The sequence below is a fragment of the Hyla sarda genome, chromosome 4 (assembly GCF_029499605.1).
Source record: "Hyla sarda isolate aHylSar1 chromosome 4, aHylSar1.hap1, whole genome shotgun sequence".
Classification (NCBI taxonomy): domain Eukaryota; kingdom Metazoa; phylum Chordata; class Amphibia; order Anura; family Hylidae; genus Hyla; species Hyla sarda.
Genome location: NC_079192.1, coordinates 146,993,781 through 147,011,794, shown reverse-complemented (window position 1 = coordinate 147,011,794; position 18,014 = coordinate 146,993,781). Strand labels below are relative to the sequence as shown.

General features: G+C 40.7%; 1 protein-coding gene across 4 annotated transcripts in view; it reads left to right on the top strand.

Moving 5' to 3' along the window:
• WDR72 (WD repeat domain 72) overlaps positions 1-18,014 on the top strand; it is a 362,110-nt gene that overhangs the window by 219,411 nt on the left and 124,685 nt on the right. For all 4 annotated transcript variants that reach the window (XM_056572344.1, XM_056572345.1, XM_056572346.1 and 1 more), the window contains one exon: positions 1,436-1,616. In XM_056572344.1, coding sequence (XP_056428319.1) covers positions 1,436-1,616 — 181 coding nt within the window. The remainder of the gene's footprint in view (positions 1-1,435; positions 1,617-18,014) is intronic.

The following is an 18,014-nucleotide window of genomic DNA, read 5'->3' as shown; positions in this document are numbered from 1 at the left end:
GGAGGACCGCCAGCTCGATGCTCTCCAGAATCAGTAATCAAAAAATTTAAATAACTTCAAATAAAATTAAATAAAAATTACATAAAAAATTTGCCACATCCAGATGCTCTGCCGCAGTGATTCTAATAGCGATGCCGGCAATCTGCATGTCATACTGAATAACAGTATTATTTCACTAACACAGCACACTCCCTATGCGTGTTAGGACAAGGCAAAATGTTATACACCACTATTGAGCCTCTCTGTAGGCCAGAAATAGCCATTTTTAATAGTGATCTTCCGCGAATAAATTCGGACCGAACCAAATGTTTTTGGAAAATTTGGCGAATCGGCCAAATCAAATTTTTCTAAAATTTGCTCATATCTAATATATACACATATAAGTGTTACCAACATGACCGGCACACAGATTCACACATAGTGGGCCTCATTTACTAAGATTGTAGGGTTTTTACTAGTGGGAAATGTTTTTTCAGACTTGCAGGATTTCTCTTTATTTACTATGGGGATAAGTCGGGAAAGTTTTCTGACCAGCTTTTTCTAGGTGGAAATTTCCAGCCATTTACCCACAGGTTTTTCAATAGTCAATAGGTCTGGTTGTGAAACCACGCCCCTTTTTGGACCGGACAAACCCCCTTTGCAACATACCACGCCCTGTTTTCGGCTTTTCACAGTGCAATGGTGGATTTGTCGGATTTTCCTGGCGCACACTGTTGCACTCTGGCATTCTGCGCCAAAATAACCCAACAAAAACTGGTCGGTTTAAGCTAAGTAAATGAGGCCCATTCTGTTCATAACAGGTAAGGTAAAAGTCAATATCATTGCTCATCAGATGAACATATTGTTAAAACAACAACACTAATTCCAACCATTGGTTAGCCCTTCCTCCAGTATTATCTATTGATGTAAAAATGCAGGAAAATTGAACTTAAAAAGTCTGAAAACTCATTAACTCATATCAACAGCTTAAATAGAAGTTAATCAAAAGCTCCAGTGTGGTGGTCTGTTAGCATCTTAATTCCCTCGAGGAAACCAGGCAAACATGTTTGTTTAGAAGGACGTCAGGTGAAATAGATGCCAGCCAATCTTTAGGCCTCTATCACATACTCTTTCGTAACATTCTTTTTTCTCAAAAAAGGGCTCCAGTATTCTTTTAGGTGCTTTATGATGCAGTCATTTTGTGGCTTTTTAAAATTATTTTTGTACTATAGTTTTTTTAAGTTGTGATTTTCTAATTGCAAGTCATGTGATTGTTTGATCAGGTGATGCAACACATATTGCCACATGTGCAGGGTTTTAAAGCTTTAAAGCCATTGTCATAATTTAACCCAACGGGAAGGAGAAATAGAAGTCCTTCCTTTATATTTCTTATTCCCTTTGATTCCATTTCTGCAATAATTTTATTTATTTTTTCTTGTTGCTATTTTCACTCTAGGTAACAGAGGCAATGCAAGCGGTTTTACTAGCAGAAATCAGAAAATGGATGGATGCCTTCAGACAATCTGTGGTTACAACTCAGCCTGTTTCTGTGGTGGATAGCAGTTGCCCACAACATCCATTAAACATGGAACCCTCTTACAATTTTGAACAGTTGTTTCAAGAAACATCATTGCAAAGTAAGTAATGGACAACTATGCATTAATACAATTTTCTGACATTATTATGGGTGCTACCATCTTTGCTGAGCTGTTTTTAACAGCATTTAGAGATAAGCTTTACTACAAGCCCCATGGAAATATGCAAAAATAGACAGGAACTGCCCTATTTTAATTTATGAGAAAGGCTTCTGTGTGTGCTTTGTGGCCTTTACAAAGGTTATTCCACATTGTGAAAAAAATAAATAAATAAAAATAAATATATATATATATATATATATATATATATATATATATATATATATACATACTGGTTTCACCTTTCACTGCGATGATGTATAGATCACTTTCCAGAAGCCTCCTCTTTATCATCACATACAGAACAGAAAGTCTCAGCTTAGTTTTAGGTCTAGTGGCCAAACTGAAAACTGCAAGATTTCAGGATTATTTTAAAATTAGAAACAACATAATCAAAACTAGTTTCCAAAAAAGGATCATGTTTCAATATCTTGCTCAAGTCAGTAAGAAAATGTAGGGTATACATTCCCTTTTGATTCCTTTGGACCACTTTCATTTTGGCCACAAGGTGATGGTGAGACATGACCTCTCTTGTGAGTTCTTTGATGAATTCTATATAAATTTCTTACATACAGTGTTTGAAGGCAATAAGAGGCAGAATGTGATCAAAGTAATACATTAAAAGATTACCGTATATGCCGGCGTATAAGATGACTTGGCGTATGAGACGACCCCCAACTTTTACAGTTAAAATATAGAGTTTGGGATATACCCGCCATATAAGACTACCCCTCCTACCGCGATGTACGGTACCTTGTAGTTCCCCCCACATTAGGTAGGCATCATGTTCCCCCACATTAGGTAGGCAGTATAGTTCCCCCCACATTAGGTAGGCAGTATAGTTCCCCCCACATTAGGTTGGCAGTATAGTTCCCCCCACATTAGGTAGGCAGTATAGTTCCCCCCACATTAGGTAGGCAGTATAGATCCCCCCACATTAAGTTGGCCACATTAAGTTGGCAGTTCCCCCACATTAAGTTGCCAGTTCCCCCCCATTAGGTTGCCAGTTCCCCCACATTAGGTTGCCAGTTCCCCCACATTAGGTTGCCAGTTCCCCCACATTAGGTCGGCAGTTCCCCCACATTAGGTCTGCAGTTCCCCCACATTAGGTCAGCAGTTCCCCACAATAGTAGGCAGCTCCCCACAATAGGTCGGGAGTTACCCCACATTAGGTCAGCAGTTACCCCACATTAGTAGGCAGCTCCCCCACATTAGTAGCAGTTCCCCCACAATAGTAGGCAGCTCCCCCCACATTTGTAGGCAATTCCCCCACATTAGGTCAGCAGTTCCCCCACAATAGTAGGCAGTTCCCCCACAATAGTAGGCAGTTCCCCCCACATTTGTAGGCAGCTCCCCCCACATTTGTAGGCAGCTCCCCCCACATTAGGTCAGCAGTTCCCTCCAACAGACATACAGCTTCCAGCCATATATAGTGTATGGCTGGAGGCTGTATGTCTGTACTGGTCTGCCCCCACAGTGTTCCGATCACCACTCCTCCGGCCCGGGTCACCATCTACTGCAGGGGCGGACACAGACAGCATAGAGCCCCTGTGCAAAGAATGTGCCTGCCCCCCCCCCCCATACATCAACTGTTCAGGTAGGAGATAAATATGAGATATGAGATAGCTAGATAGATAGATATGCGATAGATAGCTAGATATGAGATAGATAGATAGATATGAGATTGATATAAGATAGATAGATATGAGATAGATAGATATGAGATAGATAGATATGCGATAGATAGATATGCGAATGATAGATATGAGATAGATAGATATGAGATAGATAGATATGAGATAGGTAGATGAGATAGATAGATATCAGATAGATAGATATCAGATAGATAGATAGATAGATATGAGATAGATATGAGATAGATAGATATGAGATACAGCACAGGAGAAGGTAGAGCAGCACGTCCCACAATAATATGATAGCGGTGCAAGCAGCGAGTGGAGCCCCGGTCAAGGCAATTCCTAGATATGAGATAGATAGACAGATATGCGATAGATAGATAGATATGAGATAGATAGATATGAGATAGATAGATAGATAGATATGAGATGGATATGAGATAGATAGATAGATAGTGTTTTCCAACCAGGGTGTCTCCAGCTGTTGCAAAACTACAACTCCCATCATGCCTGGACTGTAGGAGACACCATGGTAGGAAAGCACTGATCTATGCCCAGTCAATCTATCTATCTCAGTGTTTACCAACCAGTGTGCCTCCAGCTGTTGCAAAATTACAACTCCCAGCATGCCCGGACAGTCTTTAGCTGTCCGGAAGTTGTAGTTTTGCAACAGCTGGAGGCTCCCTGGTTGGGGAACACTGCCTTAATGGATTAATGATAAATAAACAAGCAGTGTGTCTACATGTTGTGGCCCCAGTGGGGTTTTCCCTCCTCCGGGGTCCACAGGTCACCTACAGGTCACATTACAAGAACAATTTTTTTTTTAATTGCGGCAAAAATGGTGCAGTTTTACCGCAATTTTTGCCGCAATTTTTCCCCAAATAAATTCTTGTAATGTGACCTGTAGGTGACCTGTGGACACCGGAGCAGGGAAAGTTACCCCACTGGGATGCTACCCCCAGCCCCAGGTTATACTGCTAGTGAGAAGAGAGGCAGGATAGGAGACATAACTTACCCTCACAGCCGCTGTGCTCCTGGGAGGCCTGTCAACTCTCGGCCTCCGTCCTCTTCCTGTGCTGGGGGCGGAGCCATGAATCAGATATCTTCATCCCTGCGCTACTGCCTGTCTCCCTAATGATACCAGAGCAGGAGCAGCACAGGGATTGTAAAAAAAAAATAGCACTTGTCTGAGTGGGGATCGGGACAACTGTCCTGGATCCTCACCAGCTGCACCTCTCTCTCAAGGGGGCCCTTGGCCAGTGCCTGAGGGCCCATGTGTAGTGGTGGGCCCCTGTGCAGCTGAACATGCTGCACATGTGATTTGTCTACTGCTATGGCCTATGGACCATAGCAGTAGGTGCCAGGACCAGGGAGCGGTGACCGGATCACTTAAGATAGCACGGCCGGTCACTCACCAGGCCCCGGTCGGCGCGCGTCCTCCTGCGGTCCTCCTGGTCCTGCGCTCCTCTGCCTCTATGGTTGTACACACGGGACGTCACTGACGTCCCATGTGTACAACCATAGAGACGAAGGACCGGACTGCAGGAGGACCGAAGGAGGATCGCGCCGCCGGGGAATGGTAAGTGACCGGCGGACATCCTTATGTCCCGAAAAGATTTTTCGGGACACAGGGATGTCCGGCATAGGAATACCTATGATTATCTACCCGGGCCGGCTCCCGTGTGTGGCTGCAGGCGGGGGCCGGCCAGAGCAAGTAAAAACTAATACTGTATACTAAAAACCAGGGGGCCTCCAGCTGTTGTAAAACTACAACTCCCAGCATGCCCGGACAGCCTTTGCCGTGCTGGGAGTTGTAGTCTCACAACAGCTGGAGGCACCCTGGTTTTTAGTATACAGTATTAGCTTTTACTTGCTCTGGCCGGCCCCCGCCTGCAGCCACACACGGGAGCCGGCCTGGGCAGATAATCAGAAGTTTTCCTATCCCGGACTTCAATACCCTGCGTATAAGACGACCCCCGACTTTTCCGAAGAAAATTCGGGGTTAAAATGTCGTCTTATACGCCGGGATATATGGTACTTCTTGGTATTTTTACTATTTACTATTTTGTGTGTATTTTCTTTAATAGTGTATTAAACTGTTAATATTTGAAATGTTATGTTTTTGTCATGTAAAGTGCTAGATGTCCAGTTTGGAAACATACATTGCATGTGCTTTAGTCTGAATAAGGAACGTTATGAAAATGCTACCCAGGACTTTAATATCATAGGTGTTTTTATCCAGTAGCTGAAGCTTTGATGCACAGACACAACCTTATGTTGTGCAATTTTCCCTCTAGGTAAAAGATTGTTCAAAATAACAGAAAGTTGTTTTCATCACTTGTAATATATATGTTTGTATATACAGCTGTATATATATATATATATATATATATATATATATATATATATATATATATATATATATATATATATAGTTATGACTAGTGTTTAAATGATAATAGTTCTAGGATTTTTTCATGTTTTCTTGTTCGTAAAAGGAATCTGTCAGCTGCAATTCATTTTTCACTACTGACACTGTTGGATAGCTGGAGACATATGGTACCTTTCATATATCTATACAGTGGTCCCTCAAGTTACAATATTAATCGGTTCCAGGACGACCTGAAAACTTTATGGAAAAACTTTATTTTTTCACTCTATGGAAACCTGGTAATTGGTTCTGAAGCCCCCAAAATGTCATCCAAAAATAAGAAAAAGTGAGGACTAAAGAAAAATAAGTAGATAACCAATGCATATAAAGCGAGTCCTTACATATAAAAGTAAGAAAGATCTGCTGGGAGCTGTAATCACTGTCTATGTAGAGGACAGGAGCTTCTTCAGGGTCCTGTACAGTACACGCAATGTCCTAAAAAAGTAATATGTAATATACCCACACCTGGTATCCAAAGGAGCAGCTAACCCTGGCACAGGTAAAGAGCAGTACAGAACATATAATACCTCCCTGTACTGTAGGGGGCGCTACCTGACACCAGTCAGCATATACACTTCAGTAATACAGGTAAAGAGTACAGAACATGTAATACCTCCCTGTACTGTAGGGGGCGCTACCAGACACCAGTCAGTGCATGCACTTCAGTTATACAGGGGTTTTAACAGTGAATGCCCATTCTGATTGCCACTGACATATTTCACAGATCTGGACTGTCTGTTGCATTGTATGTTGAGTCTGGTATCAAGTTATAATGATCCAGAAAAGACCACTGTATGTTGAAACTATTGTATGTTGAGGCCATTGTAAGTTGAGAGATCACTGTATATGCTTCCATAATATATAAACATGATTTTATTCTCTAGTGCCAAGAGTAAAAGAGGTGTTCCCAAACCACTAAAGTGCTGAGGGCTGGAATTCCTCCTTGCACCCCCTCCCATCCTTTTCCTCCTTAAGGGTACATTCCCACACGGCGTATTTGCTGCGTATTTGCTGCTGCGTATTTTATTTTCTCTGTTGAAGTCAATGGGTAGGAAAATACGCAGCACCAAATACGCAGCAAATACGCAGCAAAATACGCCGTGTGGGAACGTACCCTAATTGAAAGTCAGGGCTCAGCTTCCAGCGCCAAGCCCTGTTTCCAAATCTCATTACTGTGCTGTGCACACAAATTATACACAGGTGTGAGATTTGGAAACAGGGCTTGGCATCCAGCGGACTGCCAATCAAAAAAGACAGGGAAGGGACTTTGGAAGGTAAGCAAGGAGGCATTTCAGTCTTCAGGAGCCACCAGAGAATAAAAGCATGTCATGGAAGCACAGACAGATATATAAAAGATACTTTGGTTAGATTTCTGAATAAGCCTGAAACCATAATTGTCTCTTTTTTTCCACAGCAGCCAATCACAGCTCAGCTTTTATATCTTAACGAGTTCTGGTAAAGTGAAAGTTGAGCTGTGATTGGTTGCTGTGAAAAAAAAAACCAGACAAGTGATTGATAAAACTGAGCCACTGGGTGTCTCCTTAGACTACCAACTATCTAACAGTGACAGCAGTTTGGAACTTTAGTTACAGGTGACAGATTCCCAGTAACACCTAACACCATTTTGATACATAGAAAATTATCTTTTGGTTTATTTTCTGTATAATTCACTTTAGTTGGCAGTAACCCAGCATGACCACTACACATGAATAGGGGCGAGGCTTCATTCACATGTACATCTAGATGCAACAGCTATGCCAAACTGATGATCAGCACGGGTGCCAAGTGTTGGGACCCCACTGATCAGACGGTGATGGCCTAAGAATAGGACATTATTTTAAAAAATCCCAGAAAGTCTCCTTAGATTAAAAACAACAGTTTGAATGTATTTTTGCATGTCATGTCTGCAAACAGCACCCTAAAACTATTGTTATAGGGATTTGATTTTTAATCCTTGTTTTTGTGAAGAAATATGGCCAACATGCGAGGTTAAAAGTAAAAGAAAATAAGAGTATTTTGCAATTCTGCGACTATTTTTTCCATATTTTTCATATCAGTAAATTCTAGAATTCAGGAATACACATAAATGTACTTCTGAAACATACAATTCATCAGGGTCATTCTGGGCTTAATCACATGTTGGACATCAGTTGTAATTGAATATGTCAGTGCACAGTAAGGGATTAGTGTTAATACCCAGATGCTATTATTACTGGAAGCCATAAGTATTCTATTAGGGGGATATGTATTTACATCAATACATTATAAACTGCTAAATGGGCAGCTATGGAGTTGTCTTATGTAATGCTCCTGTTAATGCTCTTTTAAGTTTGTGTTTAATTCTATTTTCCTATTTATATAAGATGGCACAATATTTAGGGTTTCAAATGACTCTCATTTCTCGTAAGAGAACGCATCTCCAATTATTTTCTGATTTAAAGTTCCACTCAACTTAAATGTTTTTCTTGTTCTCTTCCGATGGCTGTTCAGTGTTTGGACTGAGGTAAAGAAAGGCTGCTGAGTCCTCTAAATCCAAAGTACAGTATATTTCCTCTCTCCTTCGTGCATTTTACCGGAGAACAACTTAATGTAGTAGAAATCAGATTTGGTGTGTATTTTTACACAAAATCAAATTGCACAGGCTCCACCCTAGCACTTCTTCCTCCTTACAAACACTAAAGAGGATAAGATTCCACCATCAGTTCTCACCGCAATAAAATATCCTTACAGGAAAGCCCTTCCTGTAAAGTGGAGATTGCGCTTTTCAGATTAATTTGCTGTAAATGCTTCAACTTCCTGAACTGCGAGAATATTACCGGGGAAAACTGTTACTTACTCAGATATATTAATGAGGAAACTGGTATTATTATCCCTTATTAGTTATTTAACTAAAACGTTTTCCGCTCTTTGCGCAATATTTGGATAATTAATTTTAGACATCACAAAAGACTGGTAAATACAAATAAAATAATTAATATTAGATACATGAGTGGGAGCCCTACAAATATGAGCTTACAATCTGTCAAGAATAGAGAGAATACAAGCAGTTAGAGTGCTTTCACACACCTATTGAATCCACTCTTGGCTTTGCTTTAAAAAACTGCATCAAAAATTGCTGGGCCATTTTGTAAAATAATTTTTTTTTTTTTTTTTTAAGTTGGTGTTGAATACTATTTAGGGGATTCTTTAGGGCCGGATATTTGCTTGACAGAAGTTACAGAAGAGGGAGAGGAGGCTCTAGAGAATTTTTGTTTTGTTGAATATTTTGTGCTTGATCTTTGAAAATCAATATACTTACCGTGGGCACAGCATGTCCAAATATTCATGGAGTTACCCACTGTGTGTTAGTATTAATGTTGGAATGCCCGAAACAAGCAAACATGTTTTTTTCTATCACACAGCATATATAAAGTGGATTAAGGTGAATGGAGTTAGGTCCCATAGGAAAGACTTGGACCAGTAATAGGTTGCAAATAATTAAACAGTTATGATACGGCCAGCATGCAGCACCATCTTTTTACTGCACACATTATTTATTGTATGCATTATCTGGTGTGTATCTGGCCTTGGTTAGTTTTTTCTTTTTTTTAAAGTAAACATTTATAGTGGAAACTACTTTGAACACTAGAAAAAATTGTTAGAGGCATAGAAATGGTGTTGTTCCTTCTGTTCGCCATTTTAAGGATTCACATTTCCCAGGGCATTCAGAAAGCAGATTTACAACCATGCAATGAACTGTGGCAGCCAATAGCACTGCAATAATTTAAGGTGGGTGTGAATGAGAGAGACTTAACCACTTAAGGACCTAGGGCGTATGGATACGCCTTGACGTCCTGGTATCGGGGGGGGGGATCGGGATTTTCTAAGACACCCACGATCCCCCTGTAGGCATAGGAGGGAGGTGGCAGGGTAGCCACCCCTCCTATCCCTGCTATTGGTCTGCTATTGATCATCAGAGGCGACGACCAATAGCAAACCGGGGGCGAGGGGGTTAACTTTCGTTTTCCCCGTCCTGCCCACCCACAATAGGCGGGGCAGAACGGGGAACTGAAGGGGACCGGGTGCCGACGGCCACTTACCGATCCGGAGGCTGCGACGACGGTGATCGGCGGGTGGCGTGACGTGCGTCAGAAGAGGACGGCTCCCGGAATCCTACGGAAGTCGGTAAGTTGATCTGGAGGGCTACAGTCTGAGACTGTAGTCTCTAAACTGTAGCCCTCCAGATGTTGCAAAACTACAACTCCCAACATGCCCAGACAGCTGTTTGGGCATGCTGGAATATGTAGTTTTGCAACAGCTGGAGGGCTGCAGTTTGAGACCACTATACAGTGGTCTCTAAACTATATCCCTCCAGATCTTGCAAAACTACAACTCCTAGCATGCCCACATAGCTGTTTGTTGTCTGGGCATGCCGGGAGTTGTAGTTTTGCAACATCTGGAGGTCCACAGTTTGGAGATCACTGTGCACTGGTCTAAAAACTGTAGCTCTCCAGATGTTGCAAAACTGCAAATCCCAGCATGCCCAGAAAGCAAACAGCTGTCTCGGCATGCTGGGAGTTGTAGTTGGGTACCTCCAGCTATTGCATAACTACATCTCCCAGCATGCCCTTCGGTGATTAGTACATGCTGGGAGTTGTAGTTTTGCAACAGCTGGAGGCACACTGGTTGGAAAATACTGAGTTAGGTAACAGAATCTAACTGAAGGTTTTCCAACCAGTGTGCCTCCAGCTGTTGCAAAACTACAACTCCCAGCATGCACGGTCTGTCAGTACATGCTGGGAGTTGTAGTTTGAAACAGCTGGAGGTTTGCCCCCCCATGTGAATGTACAAGGTACATTCACACGGGCAGGTTTACAGTAAATTTCCTGCTTCAATTTTGGGCTGCGGCAAATTTTTCGCCGCAGCGCAAACTCCTAGCGGGAAATTCACCATAACACGCCAGTGCGAATGTACCCTAAAAACACTACACTACACTAACACATAATAAAGGGTAAAACACTACATATACATGCCCTTACACTGTCCCCCCCAATAAAAATTAAAAACGTTTCCAAACGGAGCCTCCAGCTGTTGCAAAACAACAACTCCCAGCATTTCTGGACAGTCACTGACTGTCCAGGCATGCTGGTAGTTTAGCAACAGCTGGAGGCACCCTGTTTGGGAATCACTGGGGTAGAATACCTCTATGTCCACCCCTATGCAATCCCTAATTTAGTCCTCAAATGCGCATGGCACTCTCTCACTTTGGAGCCCTGTTGTATTTCAAGGAAACAGTTTAGGGCCATAAATGGGGGCCATTTTCTCCCCTTACCCTTTGTAAAAATGGTAAATTTGGGGGAAAAACTGCACTTTAGTGTGAATTTTTTTTTTCCATTTACACATTCTATTTTAACGAAAAGTTGTCAAACACCTGTGGGGTGTTAAGGCTAACTGGACCCCTTGTTACGTGCCTTGAGGGGTGTAGTTTCCAAAATGGTATGCCATGTGGTGTTTTCTGCTGTTCTGGCACCATAGGGGCTTTCTAAATGTGACATGCCCCCAAAAACCATTTCAGAAAAATTCACTCTCCAAAATCCCATTGTCGCTCCTTCCCTTCTGTGCCCTCTACTGCGCCCGCCGAACACTTGACATACACATATGAGGTATTTCCTTACTCGAGAGAAATTGGGTTACACATTTTGGGGGCTTTTTCTCCTATTACCACTTGTAAAAATTCAAAAACTGGGTCTACAAGAACATGCGAGTGTAAAAAATGAAGATTTAGAATTTTCTCCTTCACTTTGCTGCTATTTCTGTGAAACACCCAAAGGGTTAACACACTTACTGAATGTCATTTTGAATACTTTGAGGGGTGCATATTTCTAATATGAAGGCCCTTCAAATCCACTTCAAAACTGAACTGGTCCCTGAAAAATTCCGATTTTGAAAATTTTGTGAAAAATTTGAAAATTGCTGCTGAACTTTGAAGCCCTCTGATGTCTTCCAAAAGTAAAAACATGTCAACTTTATGATGCAAACATAAAGTAGACATATTGTATATGTGAATCAATGTATAATTTATTTGGAATATCCATTTTCCTTATAAGCAGAGAGCTTCAAAGTAAAAAAAATGCTAAATTCTCAATTTTTTCATAAAATTTTGGAATTTTTCACCAAGAAATGATGCAAGTATTGACACAATTTTACCACTAACATAAAGTAGAATATGTCACGAAAAAACTATCTCGGAATCAGAATGAAAGGTAAAAGCATCCCAGAGTTATTAATGCTTGAAGTGACAGTGGTCAGATGTTCAAAAATTGGCCGGGTCCTTAAGGTATATTTGGGCTGGGTCCTTAAAGGGGTACTCCTGTGGAAAACTTTTTTTTTTTTTTAAATCAACTGGTGCCAGAAAGTTAAACAGATGTGTAAATTACCTCTATTAAAAAATCTTAATCCTTCCAGTACTTATTAGCTGCTGAATACTACAGAGGAAATTGTTTTCTTTTTGAAACACAGAGCTCTCTGCTGACCTCATGACCACAGTGCTCTCTGCTGACATCTCTGTCCATTTTAAGAACTGTCCAGAGTAGGAGAAAATCCCAATAGCAAACATATGCTACTCTGGACAGTTCCTAAAATGGACAGAGATGTCAGCAGAGAGCACTGTGGTCATGATGTCAGCTGAGAGCTCTGTGTTCCAAAAATAAAACCATTTCATCTGTAGTATACAGACCCTAAAAAGTACTGGAAAGACTGTTTTTTTTAGCTGGTTGTTATTTTGTCACATTAAGACCACTTGAAATAGGTTAAAAAGTGTACATCCTGTTTTTAAATCTTTTATATGTGAGTCACATGGGTGAGTCAATAATTATCCCTGTACATCTATAAAACTTATTTTTTTTAAATAAAAATACTTCTAACAACACCAATCAACATCGTCCCCTTTCTTTTCAAGACACTTCTTCCATAACTTCAAAAGCCTCTTTATGCCCTATATGGATAGGTTCCTTCAGTTCATTGTCTCGGACAAATTGACGACCCCTTGACGTCTCATTGAGTGGATCAAACAGGTGGTATTCTGAACGGGGTAAAATTGGGATTGTAGGTAGGGTTTACCTCAGAGTTGAACTTTGGAGGCTATTAACTGTGTATGGCAGTAATATGCAGACAGGCATTTTCATTTTGGTGCAAACGGGAAGCATAGCATCATGACTGCTACAATGGAACTGACCTAGCAATTGCACAGCAGTGACATGCATCGCGATAAACACAAAAACTACAGACTGCAAACAGAAACACACCTTCTCTAATAATATGTAAAAATGTTACATTGATGGGAGTTTGTGAGCTGAGACCCACACTGATCCCTAGATAAAGGGGCATATACTCCCCCATTAGTAATTCGCCTGTGCTACCCCTTCATGTTTCTATATTTTTCTTAGATGGAACATATAGTTAATTCAATATGGAAGCCATGGTATAGTAAATTGGTACCTCTGTCCCAGATTTATTGCCCTTTGGATATCTAGAGTAAGTGGTAGGTTAAAGCTCTTAGGTTCCCCCAATAACCTGGCAACACTAGCTTTTAGGGCGAAGAAAATACTTATTTATACCCAAACTGATCAGAGAATGAACATTGTTATATCACTGAGACAGTAGCCACCTCTGACAGCCACATAATGACATCATCTGGTCCAAACAGAACTTTACAGTACAATCAAATGTGCAGTTCACTGCAAGCTCATTCTTGTGATAGATTATATGTCAGCTTAATTGTGCTTATTTATGTCAAAGAAACAATAGCATTGCTAATGTATATATGTTATAATATTTACAAGGACAATAAAACTGCTTTGCATTTTTAGTGATATTACAATGGCAAGACAAGTAAAAAAAAAAAAAAACATACTCATGCCTCACAGGGGCCAGAAAACCCTTTTAAGTCCAAATAAAGCTTTATCTTTTCTGTAAGATGGTGTTTTGGGATTAGTTCATGTTTCTTCATAACGTTGTGTAAAAACATACTTTTACATTGCAACAAAGAGAACCAGTATTTGTGCTAAAATAACAGTCATTGACATGTCAATGTCTTCTATTCACTGGATAGATGTGCAGAATATTACATACTCCAGTTTTTCATTAACAACTGAAAAAAATGATTCTGTTAAATGCCACTTGAAAGTTACAATAACCAGGTGCCACTGTGCCATGTACCTTTGTGAGTCAGAGGAAAACATTCTTCACACATCACACATCTGGCTAAGTGTCCACCATATTTTTCTCCTTATAGCAAGGAGTTTATAATCTCATTTTTTATTCAGACATTTTCTATAATGTTAGCAGGCAGATCTAGTAAGTTCTGTTCTGGGAAAGCATTTGGTTTTCCTTTGTGAGTTTTTCTCCTTTTCAATCTCCTGTTGTTTTCTATCAAGCTAAAGGTCAAGCGAAACACTTTTGTCAGGAACAGGGAAGTATAAACAATAAGAATGGCCCCAAAGGTTCCTTAACCCTTCTAGAGATGTTCTCTAACCACTTAAGAAAGCAGATGACCTACATCTGGAAATAGGTTTAGGGATAACTTGGACCCACTTGATATTGGAGGCCTTTTGTGACAGAATTGACAAATCCCAACGAGAAATCACCAATGAGGCACAGATATGCTAAAACATATCTTTTACTTGGATTTTAGTAAAATATAGAATGTACAAAATTATATAAAATGAAGCACCATAATAGTGAGGAAGGAGAGAGGGTACAGGTTAATACCTGATCTATAAGACCCTACCAGGATTACAAACTCCTAGTCAATACGTGTGGAAACAGGATAATAACACCAAGACTCAAAAAGTGCTGGCTAATACAATTTGTGGCAAACCTCTCTTGCCAACGCGTTTCACCTCCTGATTAAGCAGGCTCATCAGGGATAAGAGGAGACCACAGTAACATACAATAAATGATGCTATTTATAGACACAACATTATAATGAGCAAATTGGACACAACAGTTCCAGAAGTGTGCTCGTAAAGATAAGAACAATAATGATAATAATAGAACAGGTCAATAGTGAGTCCGTCAGAGATTAGATTTGTTAGCAAGTCTGTGTGAGTCTATAGTCAGTTTTCAGTCAGACAGATTTAGCAGGGTATACATATATAGGTATACAAGTATACAACAACATACAGTGATGTCACATTTGTTAGTATGACCACCTAGAGTTAAGTGGACATTCACAATAATACAGATTATTAGTATTCATGTTAATAGACACACACAAATGCATAGGGTCAAGAAGCAGATGTTCTGGATCCATAGAAAAGCGCAAGATTTCAATAGGGCAAAGCCAGATGGTGACACAAAACTGCAGGGAAAACACAGGTAGAGGTGTGGAAATTAAAATTCCCTCAATGCCGATAACAGTTTAATGCCAATTGAGATAGTGCATACCCCTATAGAGTATATCCTTGGGGTGGGCCATTAGCTATGCAAGTAGATTAAGTGCCACAGACTCCTATACGGATGAAATACATACACTAACATGAGGAAACCCCTAAGGTTATTCTAAGAGATAGATGTGGCATAAAAGATAGCGAGAAGGCCGCTTATCTATAAATTAATGCCTGGAGATGATCAGACAAATAGTGGCTGGCTTCAGGGCCATAGATATTCCGGCACCTGATTACAAAGGATAGATAGCCCTAGATGACATGCAAAAAAAGAGTCCAAAGGGAGAAATGCGTCAGAAGATGGTATAAAAACCAGACTATTGGGCAAGTACACAAGTTTAGAGGATACTGACCATAGGATCCAGATGATGGGAATGATCCTGCCATAACCACGAGGATGCCATTGTCCATGCTCACGTCGCCCGGCTTCTTAAATGCGCCGGAACGGAAGATGTGTCACTTCCGGGGATGTGGAACGGAGTATGCGTTCCACTGTGATGCCACTTCCTATGCTACACCGATGCTAAGAAATATGAAGGGCTAACCTATGTTGATAAATTAGTACGTCAGCCGAGATCATGTGATATATAGTCAGGTGATCTCCACAATGGAATGCAAATGCGTTCCAATTCGGTAGCATTGCCTAAACTGGTATTTTGCCCTTAATAGGACACAGTTCCATATGGACACAGATACTATGTACATAATGCCTAAAAAACAGAGAGAATTAAGGCAGCCATCAAATAGTCAAATAATGAGGCAAAACCATACAAAATATTACAAAGGGAGGAAATTAATATAAGGTGGTAGTATATTAAGGCCACACAACTATATCATACTCTGTTAGAAAAACCCAAAAAAGAAGTAATAGATGTAAGTAAATAATTGAGGAACACATATGGACCTGTTCAAGGGAAGATACACATGATGATTTTCGGCCATAAAAGCCATTAACAATATGATTACAGTCACTGATAGTGTAATTTACTCATGACAGGCCCCCTAAATAATACGGTGGAGGGGGGGGGGGAGACAAGGAATATGAAAAGTTAAAGGGGTACTCCAGATGTCTGCCATTAACCCCTCACATGCCGTGATGAATACAGATCACTGGATCTGTGGGAGTGCAGTCAGAAAAATGCATGATCGATCGCCAGCAGCACTGCCGTGGTGATCCGATCATCTGTAATGGTGGACGGAGGTGTAAGTGTAAGTGTAAAGTGTAAAAATAAAAGTAAAAAAAGTTAAAAATAAAAATAAAACATTTTTTGGAAAAATTCCCTCCCCCCAATAAAAATTTAAATTGCCCCTTTTTCCCCATTTTACCCCCAAAAAGTGTAAAATATTTGGTATTGCCGCATGCGTAAATTTCCGGACTATTAAAATATAATGTTAATTATCCCTTACAGTGAACAGCGTGAACGTAAAAAGAAAAAAAACTCCAAAATTTCAGCTTTTTTATAATATTTTATTCCCCCAAAAAATTGATTAAAAATGTATTGAAAGTTTTATATATGCAAATTACAGATCACAGCGCAAAAAAATTGCCCTCATGCTGCCTTTACAGAAAAATGTAAAAGTTATATGTAAAAGTCAGCAAAATAGAGGGATTTTAAACACACTAATTTGTTAAAAAGCTTGCGATTTTTTTAAGCGGTATAATAATAGAAAAGTATGTAATCATGGGCATCATTTTAACTGTTTTGACCCAAGAATAAAGAAAACATTTTACCGTAAAGTGTACAGCATGAAAACAAAGCCTTCCAAAATTAGCAAAATTGCGGTTTTCTTATCAATTTCCCACACACAAATAGTATTTTTTTGGTTGTGCCATGCATTTTATGGTAAAATGAGTGATGTCTTTACAAAGAACAACTGGTCGCTCAAAAAACAAGCCCTCTTACTAGTCTGTGGATGAAAATATAAAAGATTTATGATTTTTAAAAGGAGAGGGGTACTCCACCCCTAGACATCTTATCCCCTATCCAAAGGATAGGGGATAAGATGTCTGATCACGGGGATCTCACCACTCCCAGGGATCTTGGCTGCAGCACCCCTCTGTCATTACTGCACAGAGCAAACTCGCTCTGTGCGTAATGACGGGCAATACAGGGGCCGGAGCTTCATGATGTCATGGCTCCGCCCCCTGTGATGTCACAGCCCACCCACTTAATGCAAGTCTATGGGAGGGGGCGTGACGGCCGCCATGCCCCCTCCCATAGACTTGTATTCAGGGGGCGGGCCATGATGTCACGATGCTCCAGCCATTGTGTTTTCTCTGTGCAGTAATGACAGAGGGGTGCTGCAGCAGAGATCCCGGGGGTCCTCAGCGGCGGGACCCCCGTGATCAGACATCTTATCCCCTATCCTTTAGATAGGGGATAAGTTGTCGAGGGTGGAGTACCCCTTGAAGGCCCAAATGGGCTGAGTCCTTAAGGGGTTAAGTATTGGCCAGTATTTTGAAATAACATGGTTTAAATAGTCCGCTGTTGCATCATATGTAGCTATGATGCGTGGGTAATTGACACCTGTGTTTGAGTGATCCTTAGGTTGTAAGAGTTGGGTTCTTTCTCTAAGTTTGGCACTGTTAAATGCTTCCCTTAGTACATGATCAGGGTAACCTCTTTCCCTAAATATTTTCCTCATGTCTTGGGCCTCCATTCTGAAGGAATCCTCTGATGAACAATTTCTACATGCTCTGTAATACTGCCCTTTTAGGATACCCTTTTTAAGGAGTGTGTGGTGGTGGCTTTCCCATTGCAACAAGTTGTTACCTGCAGTAGGTTTTCTAAAGACCTTTGTATCTATCCCTCCTTGGGAATTATGTTCAAGGTGAACATCAAGGAAC